This window comes from Musca vetustissima, unplaced genomic scaffold (genome assembly GCF_032173495.1).
Source record: "Musca vetustissima isolate MV318-11 ecotype Yass unplaced genomic scaffold, APGP_CSIRO_Mvet_v1 utg37134, whole genome shotgun sequence".
In the NCBI taxonomy this organism is placed as follows: Eukaryota; Metazoa; Arthropoda; class Insecta; order Diptera; family Muscidae; genus Musca; species Musca vetustissima.
In genome coordinates this window covers 168,904-183,960 of record NW_026878719.1, presented here as the reverse complement: position 1 = coordinate 183,960, position 15,057 = coordinate 168,904, and the positions used below count along the sequence as shown (strand labels likewise).

Genomic DNA, 15,057 nt, shown 5'->3' with positions numbered 1-15,057 from the left:
GTAACGTAAACGTATGAAATTGTGGTTTGAGGGTTATTTTTGATTTTTTATTAAAAATAAAGGGAAATAGAACCGTTATTTTAAAAAAATATAGGGAAATAATTAAAAAAGAAACTAGGGACTATATTTTTAATGAAACGGAATTTTAATTGGCGATATAAAGGGAGAAATGTGTGCAATCAGTGAGTCGACGTATCGCAAACGTATAAAATGATGCTTTTAGGGTTATTTTTGATTTTTTTATTAAAAATCAGGGGCATTTTTACCGCTATTTCAGAAAAAACCAAAATAAAATTATGAAGAAGCATACTGTAGACTATATTTTTAAAAAGGCGGAACTTTAATATGCCGAATAGAAGAAGTTTATTTCACACAAGCTGGACTATGACAATTGTTTGCATAGTTAGTGCACCAACGTAACGTAAACGCATGAAATGGTTGCTTTAGGGTTATTTTTGATATTTTATTAAAAATTAGGCATATTTTTAAAGTTTTTTTTTAAATCTATTAAAAATAATTAAAAATTATACTGTGGACTATATAGTTGATGTTTTTTAAACGATAAATTCACCCAACAACCATTTAAGTGGTTACTCGCACACAAAGTGTTTGACTATTCATGTCAGTGTGATTGAATGAGAGAGAGAGAGAGAGACGTGAAGAGCAACATGTAAACAAACGCCAACAGCTGATACAAAAAGGCGCCCATTTTTACACAGGCTAAAAGCATTTAAAGGAATTTGAGGAATTTGCAAGGAGTTTGGAACTTTTCAAGACATTCCACGAATGAAGCTGATATATTCCGGAAAACGTAACACCACAAACTCTTCCAAATGGCTGATCGACGTAAGGATATGTGGCGACTGTTATACAGTGTGGTAAATCGTGATGAGACCGGACTGCTGGATATTTTGGTCTTTGTCGATGATATATTGTGCAAGGAACCAAGTCTTATAAGACATTCGTTGAAGGCGAATACCAATAAATTCCAAGATGCATTTATATTGTGGTTGGTCAATAAACTGTTGAGATCGCTGAATTTACAAGAGGCACCGGAGGGGGAGTAAGTAGAAGGAAATGATATAAAATAATTGAAATTTTATAATAATGATAATCTTAGTATACATTTAGTTTACTAGCCTTTGAGGTACATACATATCTAATAAACAAATTCAGTTGAATAATCTGTTCAAAATCCGCAAATTTCAGGCGCACTTAAATGGGGGATATTGGAAAAGGTGATCCGTTATGGACAATTTTTGGTAGGAAGATTTAGCACCTAATGACAACTACAAAATATAAAATTCCAAACAAATCGGTTGGAAAACTTGCTTTAAATCCTCGAAATATCGAAAATCGGAATGTACCGTGTGTGGTGGCTACACCTAGATGTGAACCGATTCTCATAATTTTTGGTAGGGAGGTTTACCAACTAATAAGAATCCAAAATATAAAACTACAGACAAATCGCTTGAAAAATGTGCTCAAGATTCTCGAAAATTTGGTGTATCTTTATATGGGGTCTATACCTAAATATAATCCGATATCGATAATTTTTGGTGGAGAGATTGTGTACCCAATGAGAACCCCCTATACCACATCGCAGCCATTTCGGTTGGAAAACATGCCCAAGATCCTCAAAATTCCGAAAATTTGTCGTATTTTTTTGTGGGAACTATACCGAAAGATGATCCGATATGGATATTTTTTGTTGGGGAGATTGTTTACCTAATGAGAATCCAATATACAAAATTACAGCCAAATCGATTGGAAAATTTGATCAAGATCCTCAAAATACTAAAAAATCGGAAGATAATGTTATATGGGAGCTATACCTAAGAGAGGACTAATATTGATACATTTTGGTTGGAAGATTTGCTACCCAATGATAAACCAATATAATAAATTTCAACCAAATCGGTCAGATAATTTCTCCAAAATACCGAAAATCGGAAGTTAGGGCGTACAGAAGCTATAGCTAAAGTTGAACCGATATGGATTCTTTTTAGTAGGGGTATAAGCAACTGAATTACAACCCAATATATAAAATTACAGCCACTTCGTTTTAAAAACGTGTCAAAAATCCGCAAATTTCGGTTGAGGTTATGTGAGGCCTATGCCTAAAGATGGTCCGATATAGATAATTTCTGGTAGGGAGATTTGTCAGCCAATAAGAATTCAAAATGCCAAATTACATTCAATTCGTTTGGAAAATTTGCTCAAGATCCTTAAAAATTCAAAAATGTTGGTGTGTCTTTATATGGGGACTATACCTAAATGTGGTCCGATATTAATAATTTTGGGTAGGGAGATTTATCACCGAATAATAATCTATAATATCAACTTATAGCCAAATCGGTTGGAAAATGTGTTCAAGATCCGCAATGTACCGAACATTTGGGGAATATATCTATGGGACATATACCTAAATGTGGTCCGATATTGATAATTTTTTTTGGGGTGATTGAGTATTCAATGAGAACCCAATATATGAAATTACAACCGATTCGGTTCGAAAACGCGGTCAAGACCCTCAAAGTCCGAAAATCGGAAGTTAACGATATGAGAATGCTAGACCTAAATATGGATAATTTTTTATTATTTATTGTTAGGGACATTTTGTACTGTATCTTTTCAAAACAACTTTAACACATGTGACTGCACATCCCCAAACCTAACCTAACCTAGGGACATTTTGTATCCAAAACAACTTTAAAATATCAATTCAGAACCAATTCGAGTGGAAAATGTGCCGAAAATCTGTATGGCCCGCATGCGGAACTTTTTGAAAATGTTTACTATAAGTAGCTCAAGAGGCTATGAAGTCTAGACCTTATAGATCTCCTTATAAAATATATATACTCGCATCCTCCAAAAAAAGAAAATATTGGATCTACGTTAAGAATTCCGACGTCAGATGTTAGCTTGAATTAATCGCTAATTTTTGGATATTATTTTTTTTGCTAGGGACATTTTCTAACCAATAAACCCCTAAAATATCAAATTAGAACCAAATCGATTGGAAAATGTATCCAAAATCTGTAACGCCCGTCAGCGGATCTTTTTGAAATGGTTTACTATAAGTAGTTTGAGAGGCCCTGAAGTCCACACCTTGTGGTATATAGGTCTCCGTTGACAAAAAAGAAAAAACACCCGCCTCCACCAAAAAAAAAAAAAAAAATATTGGATCGACCTTTGTTAAAAATTCCGACATCAGGTGTTAGTTAGCTTGAGTTTATCCCTAATTTTTTTATGACACAAAATTAATTTTTTGTTGTTTTTCTTTTACAGACTCTTTTCCAAAAATCTGAAGACCCAACGTAAGCTGCTCAACTCCTGTTTGGTCAATCGGGTGGTGCTGTTCGAAAAACTCCTGCAGGCCTACCTCAATGCCATTGATGAGCTGTGCGAACAATATGGTAAACTGGATACCTCCCTGGAGGATGTAAAGCTAAAAACAACAGCCTTCTCGACCGAAGACCATGAAGCCTTGCGTGATATTGATGGGAATTTTAATTTTCCCCTTATCGAAATCAACAGCGATGATTTAGATGACTTCGTACAAGCCCTCATGCAAATAGTCCAACATGGCCTATGTGTGGGTTATGTAAATTTTCCAAAAATCTTTCAAAATAATCTCCTGGTGATATTCAAAGCCCTCAAAGTGTGTGATTTCCCCACCAAGCTTTTTTGCCTGCAATATGTGGGTAAGGTATTTGAGAGAACCTGGTCCCTCGTGGAAATGCAGGCAATGTATGAATTGTCTCTCCGTTCCCTGGCCACCATGTGGAATTATTGTCCAATGTGGTTGGCTAACAATTGCCTCAGTCAGGATAATTTCGATGATTTTATTGAGGAATCATGTTCGCTACTGCGGATTTTATTTAAATTTATAAATCAATTGGAAAAGAGAGCATTGATTGAGCGACATTGCTTCCAGTTAATGGAGAATTTATATGAGGTACATCAATGGCATGGTTTGCATAAAGCAATGGATATATCACGCCTTCGAGATGTGGCAGGGGCCTTGACGGATTTTATTTTTGCCCTGTTTGTGGAGAATCTTAAGTGTCCGGCGAAATATGAAACTCAATATGCCAAGGCAATAATAAAATATTCGGAAATTTTCCCTTTTGTCCTGCGGGCCATTACACCTCACTTGAGTCGGATGGGAAATCGTCAGGAGTTGGAGGTTTTGCTGAAATTTGTGGATGTGAAATTAGTGGCGGGATTTAAAGCCGCTGTGGATCAAAATGTGAAAAAGAAACCCTTTGCGGAATTTAAGGAATTTTTAAGTTTTGTCTACATTTTGGAGCATCTGATTTTGTGGAGGGACCAAAAATCGGCTAGTGAAGAGCTAAAGGAAGTAGAGGAGAAATCTCTGTTCTCAAATGTCCCTGGATTAAATTTGGACCCATTAAAAAACTCCCTTAAAATGTGGCTCACAAATGTATCCTCGTCGAATTCCAAATCCTCACATCCTGAAGAGCTGCTAATAGCTGGCCTTTTACTGCAGTGCACAAGTTTTAGGGACCTATTCACCTCGAAGCAAGAAGAAAAATTAATGGATGTGATCCTGAAACCCCTACAGAACATCGATGTATCCCTCCGCGAGCCTCCAGGGGATATTTTACAATCCTCCGAATTAGCTTTAGATGTTTTGGGTCAACTACAACTTCCCAAGGAACATGGCGGAACTTTCTCCAAATCCATAAGCCACACCCTGCTGCATTTAGGCAAACGTGTCTTTGGTGAGCGGAATTCCCATCAACATCTGGTCTCGAAATATTCCCAAAATATACAAAAGTATGTTCTACAAGGCTGGTTGAAATCCGAAATCATTGCCAAGGACCTAAGCAAAAATATCAAAGAGGATCGCCACTATCTGACGATGTTGAAAACCTTTGCCTGTCTCAATGATGCCAGCAATCCGATTATTTATCTCAAACACTTGAAAGAAGTCTCGAAAATAAGTCATCACAATTATCCCCACCTAATGGACTCACAAATCTCCTGCCATCAATGTCATCGGAAATTTCAGGAGAATAAAAAACTGCAGGATTTCCATAACGAAAGTATGGCCGTTCTTCGACAGCACAACCTAACCTCCAACAGCAACGGCAGTTCACCCCTCGAACTACCATCTCGAATGAAGCAATACCTCCTGCAGGAGTTCTTCACCAATCCTCAAATGGAATTCATAACCAATCACCTGGATTTCTGCCGTCAGGCCATAGGGGATAATTTCCTGCAATCTCTATTCCCCTCGCCGAACCATAAAAACCCCATTACACATGCCCACCGTAACCCCGGTGCTCAGTAAATGCATTCATGAAAATCCCGATTTTCTCAAGGAGATTTCCGCCAATATTCTAAGTCACATCATAGAGTCCCTTAAACCCCACCCGTCCGCGGAGACCCAACTACATCATCAACAAACCATTTTACAAATCATTACCAGTTGCAGCCAATCTCAACAGCTGTCGGAACTATGGCTCTATCATTTCTTTAAAATGTTTTTCTTTTATCTCATCCATCCCGAATCGAAGGTGGTGCAGGAGGCCATTCTATGTGCCACCGAAATGTGTTCGGTATATCAAAAACAACCCATCCAATTGTGGAATTGGTATAAGCGGGATGCTCTCAACCTTATGGTTAAGTTAATGATTTATGTCTACATCAGTCGTGGGGTACGCATGACAAGGTCTCTAAAAGCGGTAAGTTTGGAGATTCTATTTTCCATCGATCATCTAATATTTTGAATTTTTCTTCCAGTTCACCAAAATGCTTGGTTTTGCTTGTGTCCAGGAATTCATATGTAAATATTATCGCCTTTTGGTTACCATGATATTGCCCTATTGTGTCAAAGAGCCCCGCTGCAAGGGTCTATTGATTAGCATATCGAAGATAACACGAAAACCGGTTAATAACCTTTTTATTGTATCATTTTTGCGAATCTATACCCACATCTATTTGACGGAGGAACCGGAGATTGGTAATCGCTGCATAGAATTGATCGGCAAGTGTACCGGGGCAAGTCTTAGCAAGCTCATGAATACGGATGTAAAGGTAGGTGGCAAAATTTATTAGAATTTTCAAAGGTTTTCAACATCGTCAGATAATGACGATCCTCTATGATATTTTTGCCCAGGTCTTTGGCTATGGTTTCGGATTTCAGCCAACCATGGAGGACATAATTTTTTACGTTTTGGGAATATTTGGAGACCCGGTGTTGATGGGAATTCCGCTCACCAAAGACACGTTTGCCCAAATGCAGCAGGGTGTGGCTTATGGATTTGGAGAGATTCCCGCCATCTTCCTTGGGAAGTTACAGTTGGCCCAAAACATCTAAAGCCAATTCGGAGGATTGTAAAATATCCCCTAGAGGTTCCCTAAGGAAAACATCGATGTTCTGTAGGGGTTTCAGGATCACATCCATTAATTTTTCTTGTTGTTTGGAGGTGAAGAGGTCTCTAAAACTTAGGTACTGTAGTAATAGGCCCGCTATTAACAGTTGATCAGGATGTGAAGATTTCGAATTCGACGTGGATACATTTGTAACCGATATATGCGGATTTTCGACACGTTTTTAAATAGAAGTGGCTGTAATTTTATATATTGGGTTCTCATTCAGTTGCTTATATCCCCACCTAAAAAGAATCGATATCGGTTCAACTTTAGCTATAGCTTCCGTACACCCTATCTTCCGATTTTCGGATTTTTTTGGGAAATTATCTCACCGATTTGGTTGAAAATTATTATTTTTTGGTTTATCATTGTTTAGCAAATCTCCCTACCAAAAATAATCAGCATTGGTACGCTCTCCCTATAACGTTATCTTCCGATTTTTGAAATTTTGAGGATCTTGAGTAAATTTTCCAATCGATTTGACTGTACTTTGATATATTGGGTTCTCATTGGGTACATAATCTCTCCAACAAAAATTATCAATATCGGATTACATTTAGGTATAGACCCCATATAGACATACCCCAAATTTTCGGTATTTTACGGATCTTGAACAAATGTTCCAACCGAATTGGCTGTAATTTGATGTATTGGAATATCATTGGGTATATCTTCCCAACAAAAATTAAATATCGGAAAGGCATAGCCCCCAATAACCTCAATGCACAAAATTTGCGGATTTTTTACACGTTTTTAATCAATTGGCTATAATTTTATATATTGGGTTCTAGGTTTCTTACCCCAAAAAGAATTGATAAAAATACGACAAATTTTCGAAATTTTGAGAAATTTTTCTTATCGATTTGACTGTAATTTGGTATTATGGTTTCTTATAGGTTGGTAAATCTCCCCACCAAAAATTATCCGTATCGAAACAACTTTTCGTATAGTCCCCATATAGACCCGTATCCGCAATTTTCCGATCATCATTGATTTATTTATTTTTTCTCTTTTCCAGCAAACGGTTTCCGAATTTCTGGTCTATTTCAATCGCAGCCCTACTTTTGTAATGCAGGCCTTTAGCTGCCTATTGCCTAATGAGGTGGGAGGTCCCGCAGCTGCTGCCGCCGCCACCACAGGTACATCAGCAGCCCCCTCAACCAGTCTACGCTCCTTCAAAAGTGCCACACATGAATTTTCGAATTTTATTGCCGATCGCTTCTTGGGTGTGATAACATATTTTCAAACCTGCCTCTCGGAACCGTATTTTGAAAAGCCACTCAAAGAGGAAACCCTTTACAGTTTAGGGCAAATTATGCGGCTCATCGGACCCAACAATGTTACCCAGTTTCGTTTCAAAATTATTGCCATGTTGAGTTTTGTACTGACCCTAGATGATCGGAATTTGCAAAGTATCTGCCTGAAGATATGGAATATTTTCTTGCATACGGTGAATATCGAGGAGCTGGGTCCATCGTTGAGTCGCATTGTGGCCTCGCTGCAGCCTTTGATTGGCAGCTATGAGCAGGAGATTAATGATATCTATGAATTTTTGATATTGAAAAGTGGCAGCCTACTGGGTTCCCATATTTCCGATTTGTATTTTCTGAAGGATACCAAGGAGGTTAGGCAGGTGATTCGACAATCAATGGCCAGACAAACGGAATTATTGAAATTGGAGGGTGGCGAAGATGTGTCGGAGAAGCTGAGTTTCCTTTACAATCAAATTTGCAATGAGAATAGCCAGGTGCGGATCTATGGCCTGAATTATTTGGGTAGCTTTATCAATCGATATCGTGCCGAGATTAATCACATGATCTTGGATACGATACCCTTGAATCCGCTGATAGAACGTATTGTGGATGAGGTAATAAAGGGTTGTCGCCACGAGGATCGGAATATCCATTTGGCTTCGGCGAAGTGTCTGGGTGAACTGGGTGCCATTGATCCCAGTTATATGTCGGCGAATTTCTCCTTTATGGAAAGTACGGAGATTTCGTTGAGCATGCATACCGATGATTTTGCCATTATGGCATTGACGGAACTCTGCAGGGCATATCAGTTTCAAAAGGACTCGAAGTATGTGGATAATTTCTCTTTGGCCATCCAGGAGACGCTGGCGGTATTTGGCATCTCTCCAAGGGAGAGTAAGAAGCTAAATGTCTGGGATGCCCTGCCGCTGAGAATGCAACAAATTATGGAACCCCTACTGACCTCGTGTTATACAGGTTCTCGAAGGGATAAAAAGATTGGGGAACATCCTCTCTTCAACAGCAGTTTGTGTAGATCCTATGAGGAATGGTCCTTTGCCTGGGCCTGCCGCCTAATTGAATGGGTTCAGACAGATGAAACGAGGAGGTTACTAAATTCCTATAAGCCCAGCATGAAGCGGGATAGTAAAATGTTATCGATATTCTTCCCTTACATATTGCTCCACGTCCTGCAGGAATGTGAAGAGGGCCGGGAGGTGGAGATCTATGAAGAATTTATGGCGGTTTTTAATTTCTGCAATCGTGATGCCACTCAATCGGGCCGGGTGGATGTGGGAGGCTTTAAGGAATTTAAATCAAGTAAATATTCCGCGGATAAGGTGAATTCGGCTAGTTCAGGAGGTGGGACGGGCTCATCAAATGCTGTCGCAACAAATATTGGAGGTGTTTCCGAACAATTTGAGGCTTTGGAGACCGTGACTCAGACCTGCACCAAACTCTGTTCCGAACAATTGGATTTTTTGAAACGCTGGATACGTGAATGGCAAAAGCAGAATATGATGGGTGGTAAATTCCGCCAGGAGGATGTTAAATACAAAAACATCGACAAGTTCCTCAAGCAGTTTAATAAGGCCCAGCTCTCCAAGGCCAACTACAACTCGGGGGAATATGCCCGAGCCTTGCTATATTTGGAGGAGTACATCGAAGAGAAACCGGCCAAGAGGCTGCAGGAACAATTATCGTATTTGATAGAGATCCATGGCAAATTAATGGATTCCGATTCGGTAGAGGGTGCGGTATTCGTCAAGGAAACCGATTTATCTTTGGAGGAGGAAATCCTCGTCAATCGCTTGGTGGATCGGCCTCAGGAGACCATTAACTGCTATCAGCAGTTGTTATTGAAGGGAGATGCCACCATAAATCAGGATCATGTAAGCGGAATTATACAATGCTATCTTCGGACCGATACCCCTGAGACCGCCTTATTGATTACCGATGGCCTCTGGGAAAAATTGGCCGATCAATATAATGATGACTACTTCAAGGAGTGTAAAACTGAGATCCTCTGGCGTTTGGGTAGATATGATGAACTGCAGGAGCTATTGGAGGATACCGCCGTCAAGAGTAAGACCAGCAATTGGAATATACAATGCGCCGAGGCCTTTCTGCTTTTCCGACAACCCTCAACGACCCCGGGAGAAGAAGAGCTCTTTGTGGAACAATTAGATGCCATACGTTCCCACATTGTGGCCAGTATGCGTTCCTGTTCGGGTGTCACAGGGAATTCTTATACCCATTCCTATGATGAGGCCACAAGGCTGCATCTGCTCAACGAGGTGGAGAAGAATAAGCAGCTGCTGAATCAATTACAAGTGAATCTGAAGAAGGCTTCCGAACCCTTGGCACGCAGTGAACTGCATAACCTCAAAGATAACTGCCTGGAGAATCTGCAGAAATTCTTTAGCAACTGGGATGCCCGGCTGGTGATCTTGGAACCATCCGCCCGGATCCTAGAGGTTATGTGTTTCCGCAGAAATCTTTTACTGGAGACCCAGAGGATTCTACAACAAAACTATCAAAGTTCGGAGGTAAAAACCCAACAAGACCTCCTCTCACCCATTAACAGCGCCCTCAATGAACAAATTGTCAAGCTATGGTTGCGTAGCATACAAATGAATCGAGAATCAGGGTGTCTGCAGCAAGCTGAAATTTCCATGATGAAAGCGGAACCCTATAAACCCGCCACCCTCTTCCTCGAGAAGGCCAAACTCCTTTGGCAAAAGGGTGATCAGACGAATTGCTTTAAACTACTGCAGGATAACATAAATGCCCTCGAAGCTACCTGCAATGGAGAAATACGACGCATGGAACCTTCCAAACGTATCATTTATGCCGAAGCGAAATTCCTGCAAGCCACCTTTAATGCGGAATCAATGAATATATGTTCCGAATTAAATTTAAAATGCTTCGTTGAAGCGCTGGCTGCCAATCGGACATCGGAAAAATGTCTCCTACACTATGCACAATATATGGAGAAAATCTACGATTCCTACAGTCGCGAACAAAAGGAATCGGAACTTGGTTGTAGCCTCCTACTAGATACCATGCTCAACTATGCCAAATCTCTGAAATATGGGCACTCACATGTGTATCAGTCACTGCCTAGGATACTCAGCATCTGGTTGGATTTCACTTCGCAACAGGCCTCCGAACAACAACAGCAACCGCAACAAGGTTCCGCCACTTCGAATGCCGCCCGAATAATAAATTTACAAAATTTGGCCAAGAAAATGAATGACATGATCCAGAATTGTGTCAATGTCCTACCCATATCGTTGTTCTACACCGCATTCTCTCAGCTACTCAGCCGCATTGGCCACCCCTCACCTGATGTTTTTCGTACCCTTTCGAATATTGTCATTAAACTCATCGAACACTTTCCCCATCAATCTCTGTGGATGCTGCTGCCCATCATAAAATCCTGTCACACAAATCGCATTAAACGATCCCGCCTTATCCTCACCGATGCCCGGCTAAATAAAACCTCTTTTCAAAAACTGCTCAACGATTTCAATATCCTAGCCGAGCGTCTCATCGAACTAACCAACAAAGACATACCCTTTGATCGGACCTATGAACTAAGTTCCTTAGTGCGCCAGCTACCTCAACTATTTGCCGATCCGAAGTTCTCACAAATTATGTTGCCATTTGAGAAATATATGCAAGCCTCTTTCCCCATAACCTCACAGACCGCCACGGAATCGCTAAATGTCACCTCTGTGACTGTGAACCCTACAGCCGATGTTACCATGCAATCGGCGGCATTGCCCAGCTATCCATTTCCAAGTGGGGTATTTATCTGTGGCATTTCCGAAGAGGTGGTGGTGTTGCGTTCCGCAGCCAAACCTAAGAAAATTACCATTGAATGCAGCGATGGGAAGATGTATAATGTCATGGTCAAGCCCAAAGATGATTTGCGTAAAGATTTTCGCCTTATGGAATTTAATGGCTTGGTTAAGCGTTACCTACATCAGGATCCACAGGTAAGAGAACCTTGAAAATTTTAAAGATTTTTTTATATTTTTCAGGGCATTGAATGTATTCGAACGGAGCTAAATTGGTGACAGGGCGCCTGAACCAGTATTAGGGTTAGTTACTAAGTCGTTGGCATGGCTTTGGGGATCTTCGGATCCCCTGTGGACCAAAATGGCTCGGGGTAGTGCCCCAGCACCGGCGCAATCGTTGGTGAGGTCACAAGCCACGTGTCGTCGAGATCAAGCGATTGTGACCCGGCTGCTCTACTTCTTTATCTGTTACAAGTGCATCAATTCCAAACCAAAACTTTGACGAACCGGATATTCCTTGGGCAAATGAGCATATTAAGAATGATGAAAATCAGTCTCTGGCTGACAGAGACTGGCGTTCTACACTGGACTCTAAACGCTATAGTCTAGAGGAGCAAAGTAAGGAATACCACGGACACCACGGTGATCCCAGCAAATTCTACACAGGGGTATTGCTGTAGAATTAACGAAGGAAGCGCAGACCCTGTTGACTGACCGACTTCAAGTCTGACTACAACAGGTTCTGTGTCGGCACTTGCCGACAATAAACTTCAGAGGCAATCTCCGACGGAGGTGATGTCCGACGATGGGGAATCTGTCGAGATCTCAGCAACGGACAGCGGCTCAAAGGTTGGGAAGGCCCGAGAAGTAGCTGATGCTAAACATTACAAACGTGCTGTTTCGTATCTCCGCAAATTCGTTAGGCGAGACGCAAATTTGATTTCATCAAGGGTAAGATGAGATACCTAAGGAAGTTCGAAAGAATCTATCCTCCAGCTCTCCATCGTGAACTCGAGATGGACAGAATCTCCTTCTCGAATCCTATTGCTCGCACAAAAGTGGTAGAATCGGCGAAGCCCACTGTCTCTGACATAGGTGCTAAGACGACTTCCGATCTGAAGCCCACCTCGAAGCCGTACCCTAATTAAAAGGCACAGGAAAAGGCTATTGAGAACATCCCGAAGCAAAATGTCACCCATATGGGTGATCAACGAGTGGAGGGCTCTGACTCAAAGCCCGATTCTACGCCTAGCGACAAAGTTGAAGCTAAAGTTTTGGGTGGATCCGCTAGTGGTCGAAATAGGACGAAGGGGAAGTCAGGCAAGGAACCATCGTCTCCTAGGACAGCAAATGCCGACCCACAGAGCAAATCTGCGATGCGCATCCGCTCTTCAGAAGATCCGCAACCTTCACCCAAGAAGACGATGACTTCTCCAGCCATCTTATGTGGGTCGGACCAAGGGGATCGTCAATTTGGCAGTGCCTTCATGCAGAAGGGTGCCAAAGTCATCAACTGTCTGAACAAGAAATCTAAGGATTTCCGTGAGAAAACCGTTGGCGGCTTTGGTGCGCTCTGAGAAGGAGCCAAGTCGGGAAGTCGGAAGAATGTCTTCGCATGAAACCCAGATAGCCTGAGGTGACAAAATAACCATCCCGAGGGGCAAATCAGTGAGAGCCATTGGTTTTGCTACTCGAACGGCATCTGAAGGGTTTCGTATTGTATGTATCTGTAGAGGCAAAGAAGGCTTCCACTAGGAAGACGAAAGTCGGAAGTATGTCTTCGCAAGAAGTTCTTCGAAGCCTAGATGATCCGAAATGATCAAATATTATCATCGTACTATCCGATTATTCTCATTAGGATTCCAAGACCTTAGGAATAATTTGAAAGCTATGCTCGTCTTCTTGATACTAGAGGTCGCTGTCGATGGATTCTCAAAGCTATCTTCTTCTTGGCTTGAGGTTTCAGACTCAGCTTTTCTCCTCCATTCTTATACTGGGTTCTTTTTTGACGATTCGTCATTTTTTGTCCTTCCGAAGCCCAAATCCTCTTTGCAGGAAGTGGAGGGGGTTGTTAAGGGACCCTATAATTAAAAAAAAAAATTTTAAAAAATCGACATTTTTTTCCTTCCAAATTTTTTCAGGCCCGTCATCGCCATCTACGCATACGAACCTATGCCGCCATACCTTTCAACGAAGAATGTGGCCTGGTGGAATGGCTACCCAATCTAAATTCCTTCCGTGGCATATGTACCGGCATTTATCGCATGCGTGGCCTTGGCATTCCCGATCGCAACCTTCGTCAATATGCTCTACCCAAGACGGAACCTATCGAAAAGAAACGTGCCGTTTTCCAGGAGCTGGTTTCACGAAATCCTCCCGTTTTCCATGAATGGTTTAGGCAACGATTCCATTCTCCCCATAGCTGGTATCAGGCACGTAGCTCGTATGTGAAAACCTGTTCGGTTATGTCTATGGTGGGTTACATTTTGGGTTTGGGTGATCGACATGGGGAAAATATCCTATTCGATGAAACAAATGGTGATGCGGTTCACGTCGATTTTAATTGTTTGTTTAATCAAGGAGAATCCTTTGCCTATCCAGAATTGGTACCATTCCGTTTAACTCACAATATGACATTTGCCATGGGCCCCCTGGGGGTGGAGGGTCTTTTCCGTAAATGTTGTGAAATAACACTGAGGCTTTTGAAGGGAGAATCGAAAACGTTGATGTCGGTCCTCCGACCATTTGTTTATGATATTGGGTTCATTGATCGCCTAAAGACCAAGAAAACGAATAGTAATTTGGAGGTTACCGATCCAAAGGCCATAACGGATGTGAAAAGGATTGAGGAGAGGCTGCAGGGTTATGTAAGTGGTGGAGATTTATATTTTTTTGAAAAATGAAAACTAATTTTTTTGAATTTTTGTTTTTAGGTAAAACGCACCCAGGGTTTCAGCATACCCTTGTCCACCGAGGGCCATGTCAATTTCCTGATTAATGAAGCCACCGATTTGGATAATTTGGCTGCCATGTATATCGGATGGGGTTCCTATATATGAGATATATTTTTGGAATATATCATTGTTTGTTATTTTTAGGTTAGGTTCTCAACAAAGATCGTGAAGTCATGATCTTGAATTGATCAGTAATTACTTTTCCTATGTAAATAATGTTAAGTTTTCTTTTTTATTTTGAATTAATTAAAAAAATAAATAATGAATTTTTTTATATGAGATTAAAAAATAGGTTTGAAAATATTTTGAAAAATATCTAAAAACAAAATTTTTTGTAAAACCTATTTTTAGAATTTAATATTATGCCATATAAGGTCATTTCTAAAATCCTTAAAAAGACCTTATCGAGGCCTTGAAAATCCTCTGAAGTTGTTTTAAAAACCTCTAAAGGTTAGGTTAGGTTTGGGGATGAGCAATCACTTATGTATGTGGCTTCAACACTCTGAAACCGTTAGGTCCGCCTTCTGATACGTTAAAAAACATTTCTGAGAAGAAACATTTTTAAGGAAAATATATAGGGGATAGAGAAGTCTTCTGAGTCCTTTATATAATTTTTCAGAAGAGAGATGAGAAGCTTAC

At 40.7% G+C, this 15,057-nt stretch overlaps 1 protein-coding gene across 1 annotated transcript; it reads left to right on the top strand.

Annotated features, from left to right (window-relative positions):
• Nucleotides 1-830: 830 nt before the first annotated feature.
• On the top strand, nucleotides 831-14,526 carry LOC133323478 (serine/threonine-protein kinase ATR). The gene is given in 7 exon segments (XM_061532400.1): nucleotides 831-1,077; nucleotides 3,294-5,268; nucleotides 5,321-5,717; nucleotides 5,776-6,069; nucleotides 7,427-11,662; nucleotides 13,606-14,331; nucleotides 14,398-14,526. Coding segments are annotated over 7 exon segments (7,998 nt in total). The 5' UTR covers nucleotides 831-833; the 3' UTR covers nucleotides 14,524-14,526.
• The last annotated feature ends 531 nt before the right edge of the window (nucleotides 14,527-15,057 follow it).